Source organism: Enhydra lutris, unplaced genomic scaffold (genome assembly GCF_002288905.1).
Source record: "Enhydra lutris kenyoni isolate GAN:26980312 unplaced genomic scaffold, ASM228890v2 scaffoldscaffold42, whole genome shotgun sequence".
NCBI classification, from domain to species: domain Eukaryota; kingdom Metazoa; phylum Chordata; class Mammalia; order Carnivora; family Mustelidae; genus Enhydra; species Enhydra lutris.
In genome coordinates, this window is record NW_019154126.1 from 9864352 (window position 1) to 9882940 (window position 18589).

Here is an 18589-nt window from a genome sequence, read left to right on the forward strand (position 1 = left end):
TGACGTCACCGGAGGCCGACCCCGGCCGCAGCGGCGAGCGCGCATGCGCCCCAAACCCCATCCCTACGCGCGGGAGGGCGAGGGAGCCGCATGAGGGGGTGGGGGGGCGGGGCGCGCGCGCGGGCGGTCCCGGCCAAGCGGCGCAATTTGAGTTAGCAGCCAGCCTACCTTGACCGGGTGGTGTAACTCCTAATTCGGGAGCATGCATATGCATCAGGCCTTCCCACGCTTTTTAGTTCTTCCATGTCATACAAAAATCCAAAATGTAGAGCGGAGCTGTATGGTACAGAGTAGGTTTACCTGCCATGCCTGTTCTTCAGCCACCTGAGCCCAACTAACCATTGTTTTTACACCCCTAGATCAAAGGTTCTCAAAATTGGTTGCATGTTGGGATCACTTGGAAAGGTTTTGTTTTTTGGTCCCACTCGCTGATATTGATTTAATTGGTATGGGGTGTGACATGAGCTTTGGAATTTTTTAGAGCTCCCCAGGTGATTGTAGTATGCGGCAGTTTGAAACCACCAGTCTCCATCTGTGCTTTTCACACTTGAATGGCCATAGGAATCATCTGGGGATCTTGTTAAAATGCAGATTCAAATTAGGTAGGTCTGGGCTGGGATCTGAGGTTCTGCCGTTTCTTTTTTTCTTTTCTTTTCTTTTTTTTTAAGATTTTGTTTATTTGACAGACAGAGATCACTAGTAGGCAGAGAGGCAGACAGAGAGGAAGGGAAGCAGGCTCCCTGCTGAGCAGAGAGCCCGATATGGGGCTCGATCCCAGGACCCTGGAATCATGACCCGAGGCGAAGGCAGAGGCTTTAACCCACTGAGCCACCCAGGCGCCCCGGTTCTGCCGTTTCTAACGAACTCTTCGCCTGATGATTCTTGGTGGGGGGCGGGCAGGGTCGAGCGAAAGGGAAGTTTGCTAGCAAGGCTTACAGGACGCCGGGTCTCTGCTGGACAACTGCCTGAACTCCTAACAGTCTCCCCACCCCTCACCGCCCCGCCCCCATCCACTCTTCACACCGCTTCCATGGTGATTGTTCTAAACAGTCTAACGCAGGAATCTTAGAAGAGTCAATTGGGAAACCCTGTGTAGAAAGCCGTTTGACATTGACCAAGGATTTTGGTAATATTTTGGTCAAAAATTACAAAAATCTTTCAAAGCATCATGTATAAATTTGGAACACTGTAAATACAGAACATTGAAGAAATTAGTTTGATTCCATTGTGAAATACTGTGTAGCCACTTAAAAAGATGTTTATGAAGACTTTAGTTTCATGGGGGAATGTTTAACATGTGAAGCAAAAAAGCAACAACAAAAACCTATAAAAGTTTCAACTACATAAAAAGGCATAGGAAGATAAATGTAAAATCTCTGGGGGGTGATTTCCTTTTTGATTTCTCTTTACATATTTAACCATTTTCTATAGTGAGCATCTTATTACCTTGGCAATAAGGAATAAAAAATCCTATCCAACCCTATTGCCTGGAAGCCCTATTGTGGCATAGTGGTTCCTGTCCACATCTCAGGCCTCACTGCTCATCATTGTTCCTTCTTAATTTGTGAGTTCCTCAAATATTCCCTGCTCTGTGTTCCCAGGACTTCTTCAATTCTGCTCTTGCTGCTAGAAAATGCCTACTTTGCCCCTTCTTTACCAGGACTACTCCTAGAAACCCTTTAAGACTTAGATGCAGCTTCACCGCCTTCCTCCCCTCCCCAAGTGTATTCATTGCCAGTCCTATGTGTTCTTATTAGAACAACCCAGGAACATCTATCTTTAACTTTTTTTTGAAAAATATTTTATTTATTTATTTGGCAGACAGAGATCACAGGTAGGCAGGGAGGCAGGCAGAGAGAGAGGAAGGGAAGCCGAGCAAAGAGCCTGATGCGGGGCTCAATCCCAGGACCCCAAGATCATGACCTGAGCCAAAGACAGGCTTTAACCCACTGAGCCACCCAGGCACCCCCTCTTTAGCTTCTTTGTAGGTTTTTCTTCTACCTCATTGACCTCTACACCTCACTGACTTCTCTTCACTCCCTTTATGTAGCCTAAATGCTGAGGTTCCTTAGGACTTGGCCCCCAAGACATCTCTCTTAGGCTCTCTCCCTAAGTGACTGCCTCAGTTCCCATGGGTTTATATATCATCTTTATGCTAAAGCTTCCCAACTTTTTGTCTCCAGCCTTGACCTCTTCCTTGAATTCCACATCTGAATACCCATAGTGCCTTGCTGACATATTCTCTTAGGTGTTGCACAAACATCTCAAATTGATCACACTCCTAAGAGTGCCCTTCATTTTTACCTCTAGACCTGCCTGGTCCTCTCCACTGCAGGCATCCCCACACTTTCTCATTTCAATACACTGGTACAACCATCAACTCAGGGGTCCAAGAAGGAAATCTAGGTGTCATCTTGATTTCCTCTCTCTTCATTCCATAATTTCATTAGCAATTTGTGTCAATGCTATGTCCAAAATATACCTTCATACTGCCTCCTTTCTCCATTGCTGCTGCTGTGCCCTTAGTAGAGGCCACCAAAAGCCTGCCTGGCTTCACTTCCGCTATTGCTTCTCCTCCAATCCATCTTCCATACAACTCAAAGAGTCACCTTAAACATAAAGTGGGACATGTCCTTCTCCTGCTTTAAATACTTCCTGGAGTACATAGAATAAAATCCAAACCTTCTGCTAGCTTGCTAGGCCTTAAGTGATTGGAACCCTAAACACCCTGACCTGACTTTGTTCCCCTCTCCTCTTTACTCACTCTTCTCTAGGCTCTTTTCCACCCATTCAGAAATCTTATATAGTGTTGTATCTCCTATGTGCCAGACAATGTATGAGGTGCTTAAAGTATACAGGAAAGAAAAAGACCCTGTCTGCCTAGGGCTTATGTCCTAGTAGGAGAAGCAGATAATAAGCAAGTAAATAAATATCTTTTTTTTTAAAGATTTTTTATTTATTTATTTGACACAGAGAGAGAGGTTACAGGAAGGCAGAGAGGCAGGCAGAGAGAGAGGGGGAAGCAGGCTCCCTGCCGAGCAGAGAGCCCGATGTGGGGCTCGATCCCAGGACCCTGAGATCATGACCTGAGCTGAAGGCAGAGGCCCAACCCACTGAGCCACCCAGGCGCCCAATAAATATCTTAAGGCAACTCTAAATTACTTCCTGGAGGGGTGCTTGAGTCTCTACTTGTTCCATTTCCTCAGAGGCCTCTCCGGGTCACCCTAACATAGGTACTTCCAGTCTTCCATTCTTTCTCCTTGGCACTAAATGCACTTCCCAACATTTGCAGTTATCTTGTGTGTTTTTTGGGTCTTGATCAGTTTCAGCAAAATTTACAGAATAAATTGGACTCTTTTGTAGATCAACTGTTTCCTTTGTCTTTCGTCTTTAACCCCACTAATTCCAGGGGACAGATAAGACCTTGTCTCTTCAGCAGGTACTACTGTGTAACTAAGTGAAGCAGCGACTCTCAAAGTATGGTACGGAGACCCCAAGACCCTTCATAAGTTCAAACCTTTTCATAATGATACCAAAATGTTTTCTGACTTCTTTACTTTCCTCTCACAATTATAGAGTGAAGTTTTTCAGAGGATACACAACTTGGATATTGCAACAGATTTAAAGAAACAGAACACAGCTATCTTCTCAAGGCAGACATTAAAGAGATTTGAAAAACATAAAACATTCCACAATTAACACTAAATCTTTGTGTTTTTTTTGTTTTTGTTTTTTTAAAGATTTTATTTATTTATTTGACAGAGAGAGAGAGAGAGAGATCACAAGTAGGCAGAGAGGCAGGCAGAGAGAGAGAGAGGGAGAAGCAGGCTCCCCGCTGAGCAGAAAGCCCGATGTGGGGCTCGATGCCAGGACCCTGGGATCATGACCTGAGCCGAGGGCAGAGGCTTTAACCCACTGAGCCACCCAGGCGCCCCTAAATCTTTGTTTTTGAAAAGTTATCTTTCATAAAAATGTTACTTAACATGTAATTTTTTTATTTAAAAAAATGAGTGATTTTGAAAATCTCTGGGTTTTAGGACTAACCCAATGGAGGGTAACATTTTTTCATAACATTCAGGAGATGAGGGGGAAACATACTACTGTAATCCTCAGCTGTAACTCAGGAAGGTTAGTTCTGGAAAGTTCTCTCCCATCTTCTCCATGACCTGGCTTCTGAGGATGGTTCTGATCTTCCCTGAAAAACCAGAGCCATGCCAGACCCTTGGCCCCCAAAGTTATCCTTGTATCTCCCAACATGCCCAGCAAAAAAAGCTCAGACTCATAGCAAAAGTTCACATAGGAAGGAGGAAGGAAAAATATGAGTCAAAGGGCCTACAAGTTACAAAAGGAAGGAGGCTGGTTCAACAGACAAGGAGGTGCAGGAGTGATGGGGAAATCAGAGACACATACATATATATATTGAACCAATGTAGGGATGCCTGGTGGCTCAGTCAGTTAAGCATCTGCCTTTAGCTCAGGTCATGATCCCAGGGTCCTGGGATAGAGCCTTACATTGGGCTCCCTGCTCATTGGAGAGCCTGCCTCTCCCTCTACCTCTGCCTTTCCCCACCCCCGCTGGTGCTCTCTCTGTCTCGCTCTATCTCAAATAAATAAAATCTTTAAACAAAAATAAAACCAATATAAATAAAAGCTCTTTAGATTCCCAATAATTTTTAAGAATGTAAAAGAGTCCTGAGACTAAAAAGTTTGAGGATCTTGGTAAATTCTGGCTATAAATGGAGAGGGAAATCAAAGCCAGACACATATATCACTGGCCTCAAGGGAAACATACAGAAGTATGCCTCCACCCCCCAGTTTTTTCCCCACAAAGACCCATGCAAACATGATTTCTGGAGACCCATGGAGTGTCCCCTCTTTCATTTGAATGTTGTTTGGGAATAGAATGGACAATGTAAATTTAAATGAAATAATGCACAGAAAGTGTTTAGAATAATAAGCAATCAAGGAAAATTGTTAAAAAAAAAGCATGAGTATTAGTTCAAAATTCACACTTACTGTCAGTTCTTGGATAAATTAACTTCTCTCCATCTATTTCTCTTTGTACATGTAGAACACAAATAATAGAGGCTAGCTTACTCTCTGCAAATTGCAACTACTCTGGGAGCTATGGTGATGTTACAATTTAAAAGTGAGATAAAGAATTAAAGCAAACAAACAGTGGTATTGTTATGTTACATGGTCACTCACTGCTATTTTAGAAATCCTGACATTTTCCCTCAGAATTTGTTTTGTGCTGATTTTAAAAAGATTTGAGAGAGAGAGAGGTGAGAGAAAGGAGAGGATGCTCGTGCATGCTGAGCAGAGGAAGGGGCAGAGTGAGAAGGAGAAAGAGCAGACTCAAGCAGACTCCCCCCCGCCCCGCCCCGAGCATGGAGCCTAATGTGGGGCTCAATCTCACAACCCTTCAGATCATGACTTGAGCTGAAGTCAAGTCAGATGTTTAACCGACTGAGCCACCCAGGTGCCCCTTGCTTTTGCAATTTTAATTTTATAATGAATGTGTATCATTTTATTTTATTATTTTTTTTATTAAAATATTTTATTTATTTATTTGACACAGAAAGAGAGATCACAAGTAGGCAGAGAGACAGACAAGAGAGGGGAAAGCAGGCTCCCTGCTGAGCAGAGAGCCCGATATGGGGCTCGATCCCAGGACCCTGAGACCATGACCTGAGCTGAAGGCAGAGGCTTAACCCACTGAGCCACCCAGGCGCCCCAAATGTGTATCATTTTATAATTAGAAGAATGTTGAAGCTATTTTTACCTTGAAAAAGTAAAACATACAAAAAGTTCATTGGCAAAACTTCCCCACATTCAGAAGAAGAAAACCTTGTCAGATGAGAATACAAGACAATTTGGAGTACATTCCATTAGGCAACAGAGCACACTCGGTGACAGTTTCAAATTTGGTATGTTGGGGGGCAAAAATCATGCGAAGCTGACTAATAAAGCGAGAAGCAGCGGTATTCCTTTCCTCCTCCATTGCATTTCTAAAGGAATCATAAAATATGCAAAAGATGTACTTACTGGCCACTGTCCTGTAGAATACAAAGAGGACTTATTTTTTCTTCCATATAATGCACTTATTTGATAGACACTGACTGAACACCTATGATGAGGTTATGTGTTCTGGGACCTGGGACATTATGATGACTAAGAGTGTCTCTGCTCTCACAATACTTACTAATCTAGTGGAGAAAGCTGTCAAGTAAGTAAATTATTACACAGACATGGAAGGAAAGAAAACTCTTGAATAAATCCTTATGATATTTTATTCTACAGGTTTCATTAATCTACTTCAGGGGTTGACAAACACTTTCTGTAAAGAGCCAGACAGTAAATATTTTAAAGTTTGTGGGCCACAGAGTCTCTGTTGCAACTCCTTACTGCCTTTACAGTGTGAAAGCAGCCACAAACAATACAGATACCAGTAAGCCTGGTGATATTCTCATAAAATTTTATTTACAAAAATAGGAATGGCACAGGACTGACACACTGGCGATGGCCAGTGCCTCGTCTAGTTTAAAGAGCTAACAGTAACTATGAAATAAAATTCAATAGCACTTTCTGAAGCATAACTGAAAGCTGTTCAACTAGTTGAGATGTTACTTTCCTATTTCCTAAAAACATTTAATTTGCATTTATTTATTTATTTGGTTTAAGTTTGTTTTTTTTTTAAGTTTTTTTTATTTTTATGTATTTATTTGACAGACGGAGATCACAAGTATGCAGGGGGGCAGGCAGAGAGAGAGGAGGAAGCAGGCTCTCCACGGAGCAGAGAGCCTGATGCGGGGCTCGATCCCAGGACCCTGAGATCATGACCTGAGCCGAAGGCAGAGACTTCAACCCACTGAGCCACCCAGGTGCCCCAAGTTTTTTTTTTAAATAAAGATTTTATTTATTTATTTGACAGACAGAGATCACAAATAGGCAGAGAGGCCGGCAGAGAGAGAGAGGAGGAAGCAGGCTCCCCGTTGAGCAGAGAGCCCAATGCGGGACTCGATCCTAGGACCCTGGGATCATAACCTGAGCCAAAGGCAGAGGCCCTAACCCACTGAGCCACCCAGGTGCCCCTGGTTTAAAAGTTTTTAATAACTGGAAAAGATCCTAAAAAATAACTAAGTACTCAGCCTTAATCAAAAGGGTATGCCTTTGAGTCTGCTGCTTTGTGGACTCAGAATCATACCTGAAATCTTTTTGAGTCTATCAATAATCTGATACAGAATAATCATGAAAAAATTTAAGTTTGGTTTCTGTATCTTTAGAAATAGAATATTACTGCCACCAAACTCCATAAAAATAAACTATAATGAAGAAAGCACATCCACAAAGCCTGAACAAGATAAAAACAGCACAAGTTTTAATTTTACCACTGGGTAAAGATACTTCCTCTTCTCAAGTCTCCTGGGAACCAAGGAGAGAAATGAATGGAAAATCCTCTCTTGATAATAGAATCTCATGTGCACTGCTCACCTTCCAACTCTCTTTTCAATATATACAGATTAGTTGTCTTGTTTTAGTGAATAAGCGTTTCATTAGTAATCCACAGAGTATCTCAATGCACTAATGAGTGTTCTCTGATAAACAGAATGTGGCTAGCCTTCTCTTCAAAATAAAAAAAAGATCATTTCATTTCAAAAGATAAAATGTATTTGTTAGAGAGAAAAAGTCACACTAAACAAAATTGTAAAAAGGAAAAGTGAAAGTGTCACCCTATAATATTTCTGTCCATAAAAAGGCCACTGTTACAAGTTTGGTGGGCAGCCCTCTAGACGTTTGTTTTCTATGCTTGTCACACACATATCTATGCATAATTGTTGAGTTTGTGAAATTTTTTTTCTTTTAAAGCAAAAATTGTTTCTTACTTTGCACATGGCTCTCCAATTTCATTTAATATCAAACACTTGTAAATTGTTCCTAGTTCATTATCTAGTAAGAATTAATGAGACTTCTTCAAATTTAAAGTTATAGAACAAAATTTTAAAAACATTGTTAAATTTCCAGTAATATTTCCTTCAATTCAATTTAATTCTAAATAGCTTCATGATAGAAAAAGTTCCTTATATTTCCCACTAATAAAGGACCTTGTATTTCCCATCTTAAATGGAAAACAAAAAAAGGTTGCAGCACTTACTAATATATTGTATTTTAATAGAAACATATACAATTCATTCAAAAAGTATTTTAATATAAACATCACTTGTAAACAAAACCAAATAATATTGACAGTCTAGTTCTAAAAAAAACTCCTGGTTTCTCTAGAGCACTAAAATGTCACTTCAATAGAGATTGCTTCACATTTTCCAGTCTCTTGATCTGTGCATGTCACATGTAACGATCCATCTCTAAACAAACAAAGTATAACATTTCATCAGCTCATTTCATAAAAGCAAAAAGTTCTTAAGAAATAATTCGAAGACTTAGAATAAATGAGATAATTTTAATTTTTGAAAGAAGAGTATTAAGATAAAGAAGAAACACAGTTTCGGTGTCTAACTTCATGTCATATGCTGTAATTAGATAGCTGTTCTTAAAAATTTCTTTCTAGACCACTGACACAGAAGTTGTATTCCTTGAAAACCAGGATGAAGATCTCAAGTTTAAGACTTTATGCACACTGAACATGAATCATGCCATCCTTAAGCCTAGGCCAAGGCAAACACACACTAATGAATTTGACATTCTTGCTAAGTATGGTTATGGAATGAATTGTCTCTAAAGTTAATTTGGAAATGATTTACTTGCAAGACACAGTCTTATGGATGGCCAGTTGTTAGTACAGTGGTATTAGCTGGATTTAATTAGTAATATATATCCTAGAGCTTTTCTGTAGCAATACCAAAATAAACTTATCCTTTCATAGGATAAATAATATCAACATAAACCTTAGAAGATTATATTTAAGACTGATAAAATTGCATCTCAAACTTCATGGACCAGTTTTTTACACTGACCACACCAAAATAATTAGAGTTCATGAAAAATGCAGAATGCAAATAATTTGAGATACACTTTCTTTGTAAAATATAGCAATTTTGTAGAACAAAAAACTGATAAAACCTTTACAAGCTTTAATACCAAGTTTTCCTAGAATGGCAATGTGTGAAGAAATCAATAAACTAACAAAAAAGGTCAAGCCTCACAGTGAATCTTTGGAACATCAGAAATAGTTTAATTTTATACCTTTTCATTGTAAGAACAGCTAATATATCGCGTAAGCCGTTTTCTTTTTTATCTAGATCCTGGAGTACAACCTGTTTATGCAAAAATAATATAAAGATGGTTCAGTACTTTGATATATTAGTAAACTGATGCACCAGTTATTCCAATGGACCAAATCTTACTTACTGAAACCTTTTAAAATAGGGCAGTTTTCAATGACCAGAATCAGAGAATAGGATTAAGCTTTCTTAACTAAGAAATGCTGCCTTTAGAAGGAGAGCATATAAGTAATAGATTTGTTCCTCTTAAACATCATATCCTAGGTTATGAAGTATACTCGGTCTCAGAAAAAAAAGGCTGCTTTTCTTTTTGGTAATTAAGCCATTACCAGTAACATGTAAATTATATTTAGGTATATACTTCTATATATACTTCTAAAAATTCCAATATTTTACATATACTTGGAAAACCAATTTAAGGAAACACATGACAAATTCTTTTGTACAACTAAGATTATATTTGTACATAAGAAATATTAATGAATTTACCAAAAAAATTATTTAGTTTCCTAAAGAAAAGTATACCAATAAACCAAGTTTGGAAGTGACTTTTCAGATTTTTCCATTATCAAGTCTTATGACCTTAGGGAAGCACTAAGTACCTTGGTTTACTCATTTGTAAAACACAGAGATTAGAATAGATGGGATCTTTATAAGAGTAGCTCCCAAATTCAGTATTAGTTGACTAACTCTTCTCCTTTTGGCATCTGTAACTTAGGATATAGGGACAGTAGCTGCAGCAGAGTCTCGGAGCAGTGTATGAGGAGAAAAGGTAATAAATGTACAAGAGAGAGAAGCTAAGGGAATACTAAGACAGCCTAGTGAGTTTAGAAATACAGTACACAGAAAAGTGCTTATATAGTAATCCACGACAGAAACATCTGGAGGAGCTTGTGAAAACTTTACTAGTTGAAGGGGCCCTATTCCCCTAGATTCTAAGATGTTTGAGGTGGAGCCCAGATAGGTTTTGTATGTGTGTTTTCATTATCCTTTTGTTGAATTAGAAAACAGGTACAAAGCTAAAGATACTATGGATTCCCTTTGCTTACCTACATTTGTTTTATTTTCACTGTGAAAATATTTCATGCTCATGTCCTATGCTTTGTTAAAACTTCAGTACAAAGTGCTAAAAAGTAAAAAACAAAACAAAATCCTTTTGGTACCCACTGTTAATCTAAACTTAATAGTGGGTAGATTTATATTTCTAATACCTACAGATATTTTCTGTATCCATGCATGGATATTTATATACCCACACCTACCCAAACACCACCTCCCTCGCACACACCCAAGCTCTCAAACTTTTTATTTAAACACAAATGATATCATACTGTAAATACGGCTCTGCAGTCCCTGTATATGTGTTTTAATGTAATTATATTTCTTGGGCATGTTTCTAAGCAAATAAAGTGGCTCCACTTCATTTCTTTTAAAGGATGCAGAGGACTCTACAATATGAAATAGAAATGTGGTACTTTGAAAAAGTAAAGGTATCCTGTATGAGAGACAGCATGGTATAATGGCAAGAGCAAGGGCCCAGGAGTAAAACCAACTGAGGATAAATCTTACCTCAACAAGGAAAATAAGGTACTTACTGCCATGAGCCTGTTTCTCAATCATCTATGAAATGATCATAATAATGTCTACCTCATGGCACTTTGATGCATTTGTAAGTTGCCTGGTTTAGCACCTGGCATATAGCAAACCCAAAACTGTCATTTTTCCCTGCCACTTACATTCTACCAAGGAGAGTCAAGAGCACAAGATAAACAGAAAAAAATAAACAACCACATTGTATTTTGTTTCTGCTTTCCTGTAACTCTTTCAAATTAAAATTGCTTATTCCTTCTTTTAAAAGTAGAAGTAATCCATTCATACAAATGTGTTAAATAGGTATCTTATAAACATTTTATATTGATATTAAACTGAGTCTAATGAAGAAAGAAAAGCTAAAGAGTCTCACATGACTAATTCATTGCCCAAATTTATGTATTCACCTGTGCGAACTTGTCTTCCTCTTTTGCAGAGTTTTTCCCCTCAGACTCATAGAGTTCAAGGCAAACTGAAGATATACTTCCAGGGGCTTGTAATGTGTGTTGCCTTCGTGCTGGCAAAGGAGTCCCTGATGGGAATAATACTGTGAACCTGTTGGCTCCTGATTCATCGACTCCCTAATAAGCAGAAAAATAATATGCATATCCTTTGATATTTATCATTACAATTATAAAGTCACTCCTATTGTAAATATAATACTTAATCCTTGTTGATCATCTAGAAACTACAGATAGGCCAAGGAAGCAGATGTGATCCTCGATCCCAACTTACTTCATTTAAAAATAAATTGAAACATGTATCTCTCTATCTGTATTTGAAGCTTAGGATTAAAAAAAAATTTTTTTTAAAGATTTTATTTATTTCTTTGACAGAGAGAGAGACACAGCGAGAGAGGGAACACAATCAGGGCGAGTGGGGGAGGGAAAACCAGGCTTCCCACTGAGCAGGGAGCCTGATCCTGCAATCATAACCTAAGCATCTGCCTAATGACTGAGCCACCCAGGTGCCCTTATGATTAAAATTATAAGAAATTAATATGTTAGATCAATACTAACTGAAAGAAAACAAGAGACTCATTAAATGTAAAATTATAAATCTCAATTTAAAATTTTTACCAATATACAAATTTTCATTGTAAAACCATGGTATGTATAAAAACTTATGACAGTAAGTTTATGCTACTTTTATGGAAAAGTAAAGAAAAGCTAAACCTACCTTAACTAAAATATCTTTGGCTGAACACTCTATCTTAAGGGAGTCTTCCACTAAAAGGTTTTCTTTCCCAATAAGAATCCCTGCTTCTATAGCTGCACCAATAGGGATGACCTCATCAGGAGGGATAGAATTCAGAAGCTCAACAGTTGGGAAGAGATCTTTAATCAGTTGTTGTAGCCTTGGGATTCGAGAAGACCCTCCACAAAGGACAACCTAGAAAATAAAAATAATTTTCAGATTTTTACTTTTAGAACAATGGCTGTTTCTCAAAATCAAGTATTAAAAGTTCGGCCATCTTTACTCACGTAATGATAAAATACAAGAAGCCCTATTGTAACATTATTTTATGTAGTACTTACCATATATATAAAAATATATATTTAACACATTTTAAGTATTTAACATATTCTTTACTCATAAAAACAAAATTTAAAATGAAGAGATCTTACCACATGGTAGAAAATACAATATACAAACACTGTGGCTTATGATTAATACTGGGCATATGCAGCTTAACCATAAGCAGGCATCTGAATAGGAAATATATTAATACTTTATACTATTCCAACACTTCTGAAAGAAATGTTTACATACATCTTATGGCATTTTTATGACAAATATAAACAATCTCACTATGTGAAAACTACGCCACAGATTTTTATCTTCACCATGGAAGAACACTCAATTTTCTGAGGAAAAAGATGTTTTACAAAACTACATTTTAAGCTCTTGGTCCATCTAGTTAAATATCTTGTCTCTGAAGAATTTCATATAAAACTACTTTACTAGCTTATCCACACAAGTGCCCCAGCTTTTACGGCTGCCACCTGAGGGACTGGGGCTCCAAATCACCTAGCTCTGATAGTTAAAAGTACTGGCATTCATGAGTTCCACAGGACTATCACAATGAGGCAGTTTTTAAATGGTTAAGGAGCACCCCCTGCCCAGTGGCTATATACTTATATACCTGGGCTCAGCAGAGAGGGAGCCAGGCAAAAATGCCCATTTCCCAGTTTATCCCTGGAGGAGGTTTGACTGCATACTTTCCCAGCTGCTGCCTGAGAGTCTAGCTTCCAATCAGCTTGTTTCTTCAATCCTCCTCTTTGGGACACTGATGGTCTTGGCAAACTCTCAACTACTGAGAGCCACTAAGAACAAAGATGGCAGCTTAGGCATACAGATTTGAGAGGCAACCAGAAGCTTGGGGCTGGGGTGATTGACAAAGTTAATTTCTTATGTAAGACCAGTGTGTCAAGACTGGAAGATGTGGTAGTTATATGTAATGCACAGAAACCAACATGGAGAGTCAACATATATATTCCAAACAAAATAACAAAATAAATTCTCAAAAACTGATCTTAATGAGACAAAGGTAAGTGATTTTCCCAGTACAGTTTATAACAATAAGGCTGCTTGCTGGAGTCAGCAGAGTAATGTGTGAATAAAGAGAATCTCAACAGAGATATAGAAAATATAAAAAAAAAATACCAAATCACAGAACTGAAGAATATAATAACTGAACTGAAAAATTCAGTAGAGAGGTTAAACAGCACATTTCATGAAGGAAAAGAAAGGATTCATGAACTCAGGACAGGACAGAGGAATTCATCTAAAGATAGGAGTAAAAAGAAAAACAAATGAAAAAGAATTAAGATGGCTTAAGGAACTTATGGGACAGTAGTAAGTATACGAATGCACATACTATATAAGTCCTAGAAAGAGAAGAGAAAAAAAGGGGCAGAATGCATATTAAAAGAAATAATGGTTAAAAATTACCTAACCTGGGGAAAGAAACAGATATCCAGATCCAGTAAGCCCCAAAATTACCAAGTAAGATGTATAAAGGGACCTACACTGAGAAACATTGTAATTATAGTGTTAATGGGTCACATGGGTGGTTCAGTTGGTTAAGCATCCCTCTTGATTTCAGCTCAGGTCATGATCTCAGGATCATGAGACTGAGCCCGGCATCAGCCTCACTGCTGGGCATGGAGCCTACTTAAGATTCTCTCTCTCAGGGCGCCGGGTGGCTCAGTGGGTTAAAGCCTCTGCCTTCGGCTCAGGTTATGATCCCAGGGTCCTGGGATTGAGCCCCACATCAGGATCTCTGCTCAGCGGGGAGCCTGCTTCCTTCTCTCTCTCTCTGCCTGCCTCTCTGCCTACGTGTGATCTCTGTCTGTCAAATAAATAAATAAAATCTTTAAAAAAAAAAAAGATTCTCTCTCTCCCTTTCCCTATGCCCACCCACCTGCTCCCCTCTTAAAAAAAAAGCGTCAAAAGTTAAAGACAGAATCTCAAAGACAGCAAGAGAAATGCAACTTGTTACATACAAGTGACCCTCTCATAAGATGATAAGCAGATATTCCAACAGAAATCTTACAAACTAGATGTAAGCTATCCTAACTGCTGAAAGAAAAAACCTGTCAGCCAAGAATACTCTACCCGACAAAGCTATCCTGCAGAACTGATGGAGAGATGTGTTTTACACACCAATGAAAGCTGATGGAGATTACCAGACTAAGCAATGTTCAATGGAGTTCTTCAAGGATGCTAATTAGTAACTTGAAAACATATGAAACTGGTAAAGGTAAATATATACAGTTGACCCTTGAATAATTCAAAGGTCAAGGACACTTATTCCCTGCATAGTTGAAAATCCATGTATAATGTCTGACTACCCCAAAACTTAACTATTAATAGCCTACTGTTGACCAGAAGCCTTATCAATAACACAGTCAATAAACACATATTTTATATGTTATATGTATTATATACTGTATTCTTAAAATAAAGTAAGCTAGAGAATAAAATGTCAAGAAAACCATGAAGAAGAGAAAATCCATTTAAAGTACTTTACTGTATTTAATGAAGAAAAATCCATTAATGAGCAGATCTGTGCAATTCAACCTGTGTTGTTCACAGGTCAACTGTAGTTAAATTCAGAATACTCTAATATTGTAATGGTGGGGGGTGACAACTTATAACTCTAGCATAAAGGCTAAAAGAAAAAAACCATTAAAAATGACTATAAGTACAATAATTAATTAATGGATACACAAAACAAAAAGACGTAAATTGTGACATCAAAACAAAATGTGAAAAAGAGGAGTGTAAAAATGTAGAGCTTTGGTATGTGTTCAAAGTTAAGCTGTATCGGTTTCAAATAGGCTATTATAAGATGTTTTATATAAGCTTCATGGTAACCATAAAGCAAAAACCAATAATAGATACAACAAAAGATAAAAAGAAAGATATCAAAACACATTACTATACAAAAAAATCAACAAATCACAAAGGAAGAAGGAATAAAGGAACACATGAACTATAAAACAGAAAATTAGCAAAATGGTTAGAGTAAGTTTATGCTAATCAAAAATTACTTTAAATTATTTTTTGTACCCTAACAACAAATTATTGGAAAGAGAAATTAAGAAGACAATCCTATTCACAACAGCAAAAAAAGAATAAAAGACTTAGGAATAAATTTAACCAAGGAGGTGCATGATTTATACACTAAAAACTATAAAGATATTGATGAAAGAAATTGAAGAAGACATGAGTAAGTTGAAAGATATTCCATGTTCATGGAATGGAAAAATTAATATTGTTAAAACACCCATACTACCCAAAGTGATCTAGAGAGTCAATGCAATCCTATCAAAATTTCAGTAGCATTTCTCACAGAAATAGAAAAGACAATCCTAAAATCCATATGGAACCACAAAAGACCCAAACAGCCAAAGCAATCTTTAGAAAGAACAAAGTTGGAGCATCATGCTTCCCGATTTCAAAACGTATTACAAAGCTATAGTAATCAGAACAAAATGGTATTGGCACAGAAGCAGACACACAGATCAACAGAACGGAGAGCCCAGAAAAAAGCCCATGCATCAATGGTCAATTAATTTTCAACGAAGGAACCAAGAATATACAACATGACCCTGAGATCATATAAGGACAGTCTCCTTAGTAAGCGGTGTGGGGAAAAATGGAGATATCCACAGGCAAAAGAATAAAACTGTACCATTATGTTATACCATATACACAAATTAACTCAAATTGAAGACGTGAATTAAGACCCGAAACTATAAAACTCCTAGAACAAAACAGGGGGTAAGCTCCTTGACATTATTAGTCTTAGTAGTGATTTTTTTTTTGGATTTGACACCCAAAGCAAAAACAATAAAACCAAAGATAAATAACAGTAAACTAAAAAGCTACTGAACAACAAAGGAAACCATCACCAAAGTGGAAAGGCAACCTGGAAAAAGGGAAAAAATATTTGCAAACCACATATCTGAAAAGGGGTTAATATGCAAAATATACAAAGACGTCATAAACTCAAAAGCAAAAAAACCAAACAACCTAATTAAAAAGTGGGTAAACGGACTTAAATAGACATTTTTCTGAAGAAGATATACAGGTGGCTAACAGACACATGCAAAGATGCTCAACATCACTCATCATAAGGCAAATGCAAATCAAAACCACAATGAGATGTCGCCTCACCCTTGTTAGGGTGGCTCTCATCAAAAACACAAAAGAGAACACATATTGGCAAAAATACAGACGAAAGGGAACCCTTGTACACTGCTGGGAATGTGAAATGATAGAGCCACTATGGAAAACAGTACGGAAATTCGTCAAGAAATTAAAAATAGAATTGCCATATGATCCAGCAATCCCACTTCTGAGTATATATTCAAAAGAAATGAAGTCACTATCTCAAAGAGGTATGTGTATGCTCATGTTCATTATAGCATCATTCACAATCCCCAACATATGAAAATATCCTAAGTGTCTGTTGATGGATGAATGGATAAAGATGTGGCATATGTATATAGACACAATGCAATATTATTCAGTCTTAAAAAAGAAGGAAATCCCGTCATTTGCCATAACATGCATGAATCTGGAAGGCATTATGCGAGGTGAAATAAGCTAGACAGAGAAAGACAAATATGGCATGGTGTCACTTCTATGTGGAATCTAAAAAAAGGAAAAATGTCAAACTCATAGAAACAGAAGGTAGGAAAGTGGCTGGAGCTACGTGGTGAGGGAAATAGGGAGAGGTCGATAAAAGGGTACAAAATTTCAGTTGTAAGTAAATGAGGTCTGAGGATCTATTATATAACATGGTGATTACAGTTGATGATATTGTACTGTGTAATTGAGATTTGCTAAGAAAGCAAGCTTAAGTGTTTTCACCTCTGACCCAAAAAGGTAAAAATACAGGGTGACAGATGTGTTAACTAACTCCATGGTGGGAATCCTATCACAATGTATACGTATATCTAATCCTACCTGTAACTATAAATACTTTACAATTGTATTTGTCAATTACAATTCAATAAAGCTGAATAAAACTGCTCCTTTATAAAGACCCGAATTTCCTAATTCATACATTTAACACTTATATCTCCATAGGTACACAGGATATTGAATAAATAGGTAGCCCAAGAAGGGAAACCATCAATAATCACTTCTTATTTCACAGTCTTTTTATGGATATTCTCAAAGCTCAATGTGTTAGAGAAAACGACCAACTGATGAAAACTAGGCCTCTTTAACATTAGGTGTGAAATGAGGAGTAATATACTGATCTTCAGGTGAGGGCATGAGGAACATCAGCTGAGTGAAACAGAAAAAAGGAAAAGCAGGTTTGCCCTGGCAAAGTTCCCTAAGACCTCCCTAAAAGGTCTGTTTTGGAGGTTAAGTAAAAATAAAAGTCTTCTCTAAAATTTTACGATCCCATGTAAATACCATGAGGATAAGAATGTAGAATACGCCACTCAAATTTCTCACAGTCAACATCAAAAAGCTTTATCAAGAAGCAATTAAGTTGGGGATAAAAATACATTATATGTTTATTTAAAAAAAAAAAAGAAGCAATTAAGTGATGCTATGCAAAAAAAACCAAAAAACCAAAAAACCCCAACAAAACAAAAAACTAAAAAGTCTTGGCTTTTGGAATTTTCATTTAAAAAAGTGAAAAAAAGGGGCACCTGGGTGGCTCAGTGGGTTAAAGCCTCTGCCTTCGGCTCAGGTCATGATGGGGTCCTGGGATCGAGCCCCGCATCAGGCCCTCTGCTCAGTGGGAAGCCTGCTTCCTCCTCTCTCTCTGCCTGCCTCTCTGCCTACTTGTGATCACTGTCTGTCAAATAAATAAATAAATAAATCTTTAAAAAAAAATAAAAATAAAAAAATGAAAAAAATAACAATGTGTTACCATTAATGCTGACAGTAACCACCAAGTTTTAATTTAAATAAATTCTTTAAAGATCTAGTCTGTACTATAAGATTTCTTTTGTGATTTAAAATTTAATAGAGTATACATATTTTGAACATGAATAACTTACTAAATAACATACTAAACATAAATAACATACTAAAGGATTTTCAAATATAACTTTCACAGTAATTTCATAAAACTGCTGTTAAAAAAAAAAACAAACAACCTTAACTACTTGGGTATTAAAAACATGAATCTAAACAACAAAAAGGAAAAAATATATTATAGATTATTCTAAAAATACAGAAAATAATAAAATCTATCAAAGCTTACTGAATAAAACCAA

The 18589-nt window shown here is 37.4% G+C and overlaps 1 protein-coding gene across 1 annotated transcript in view; it reads right to left on the reverse strand.

Annotated features, from left to right (window-relative positions):
* Positions 1 to 8155: 8155 nt before the first annotated feature.
* Positions 8156 to 18589, reverse strand: part of LOC111155553 (heat shock protein family A (Hsp70) member 14) — a 38210-nt gene continuing 27776 nt past the window's right edge. Inside the window, exons 11-14 of the mRNA XM_022515769.1 lie at positions 12012 to 12224; positions 11240 to 11413; positions 9205 to 9275; positions 8156 to 8366 (exon numbers count right to left, since the gene is read on the reverse strand). Coding sequence (XP_022371477.1) covers positions 8288 to 8366; positions 9205 to 9275; positions 11240 to 11413; positions 12012 to 12224 — 537 coding nt within the window. The 3' untranslated portion in view covers positions 8156 to 8287. The remainder of the gene's footprint in view (positions 8367 to 9204; positions 9276 to 11239; positions 11414 to 12011; positions 12225 to 18589) is intronic.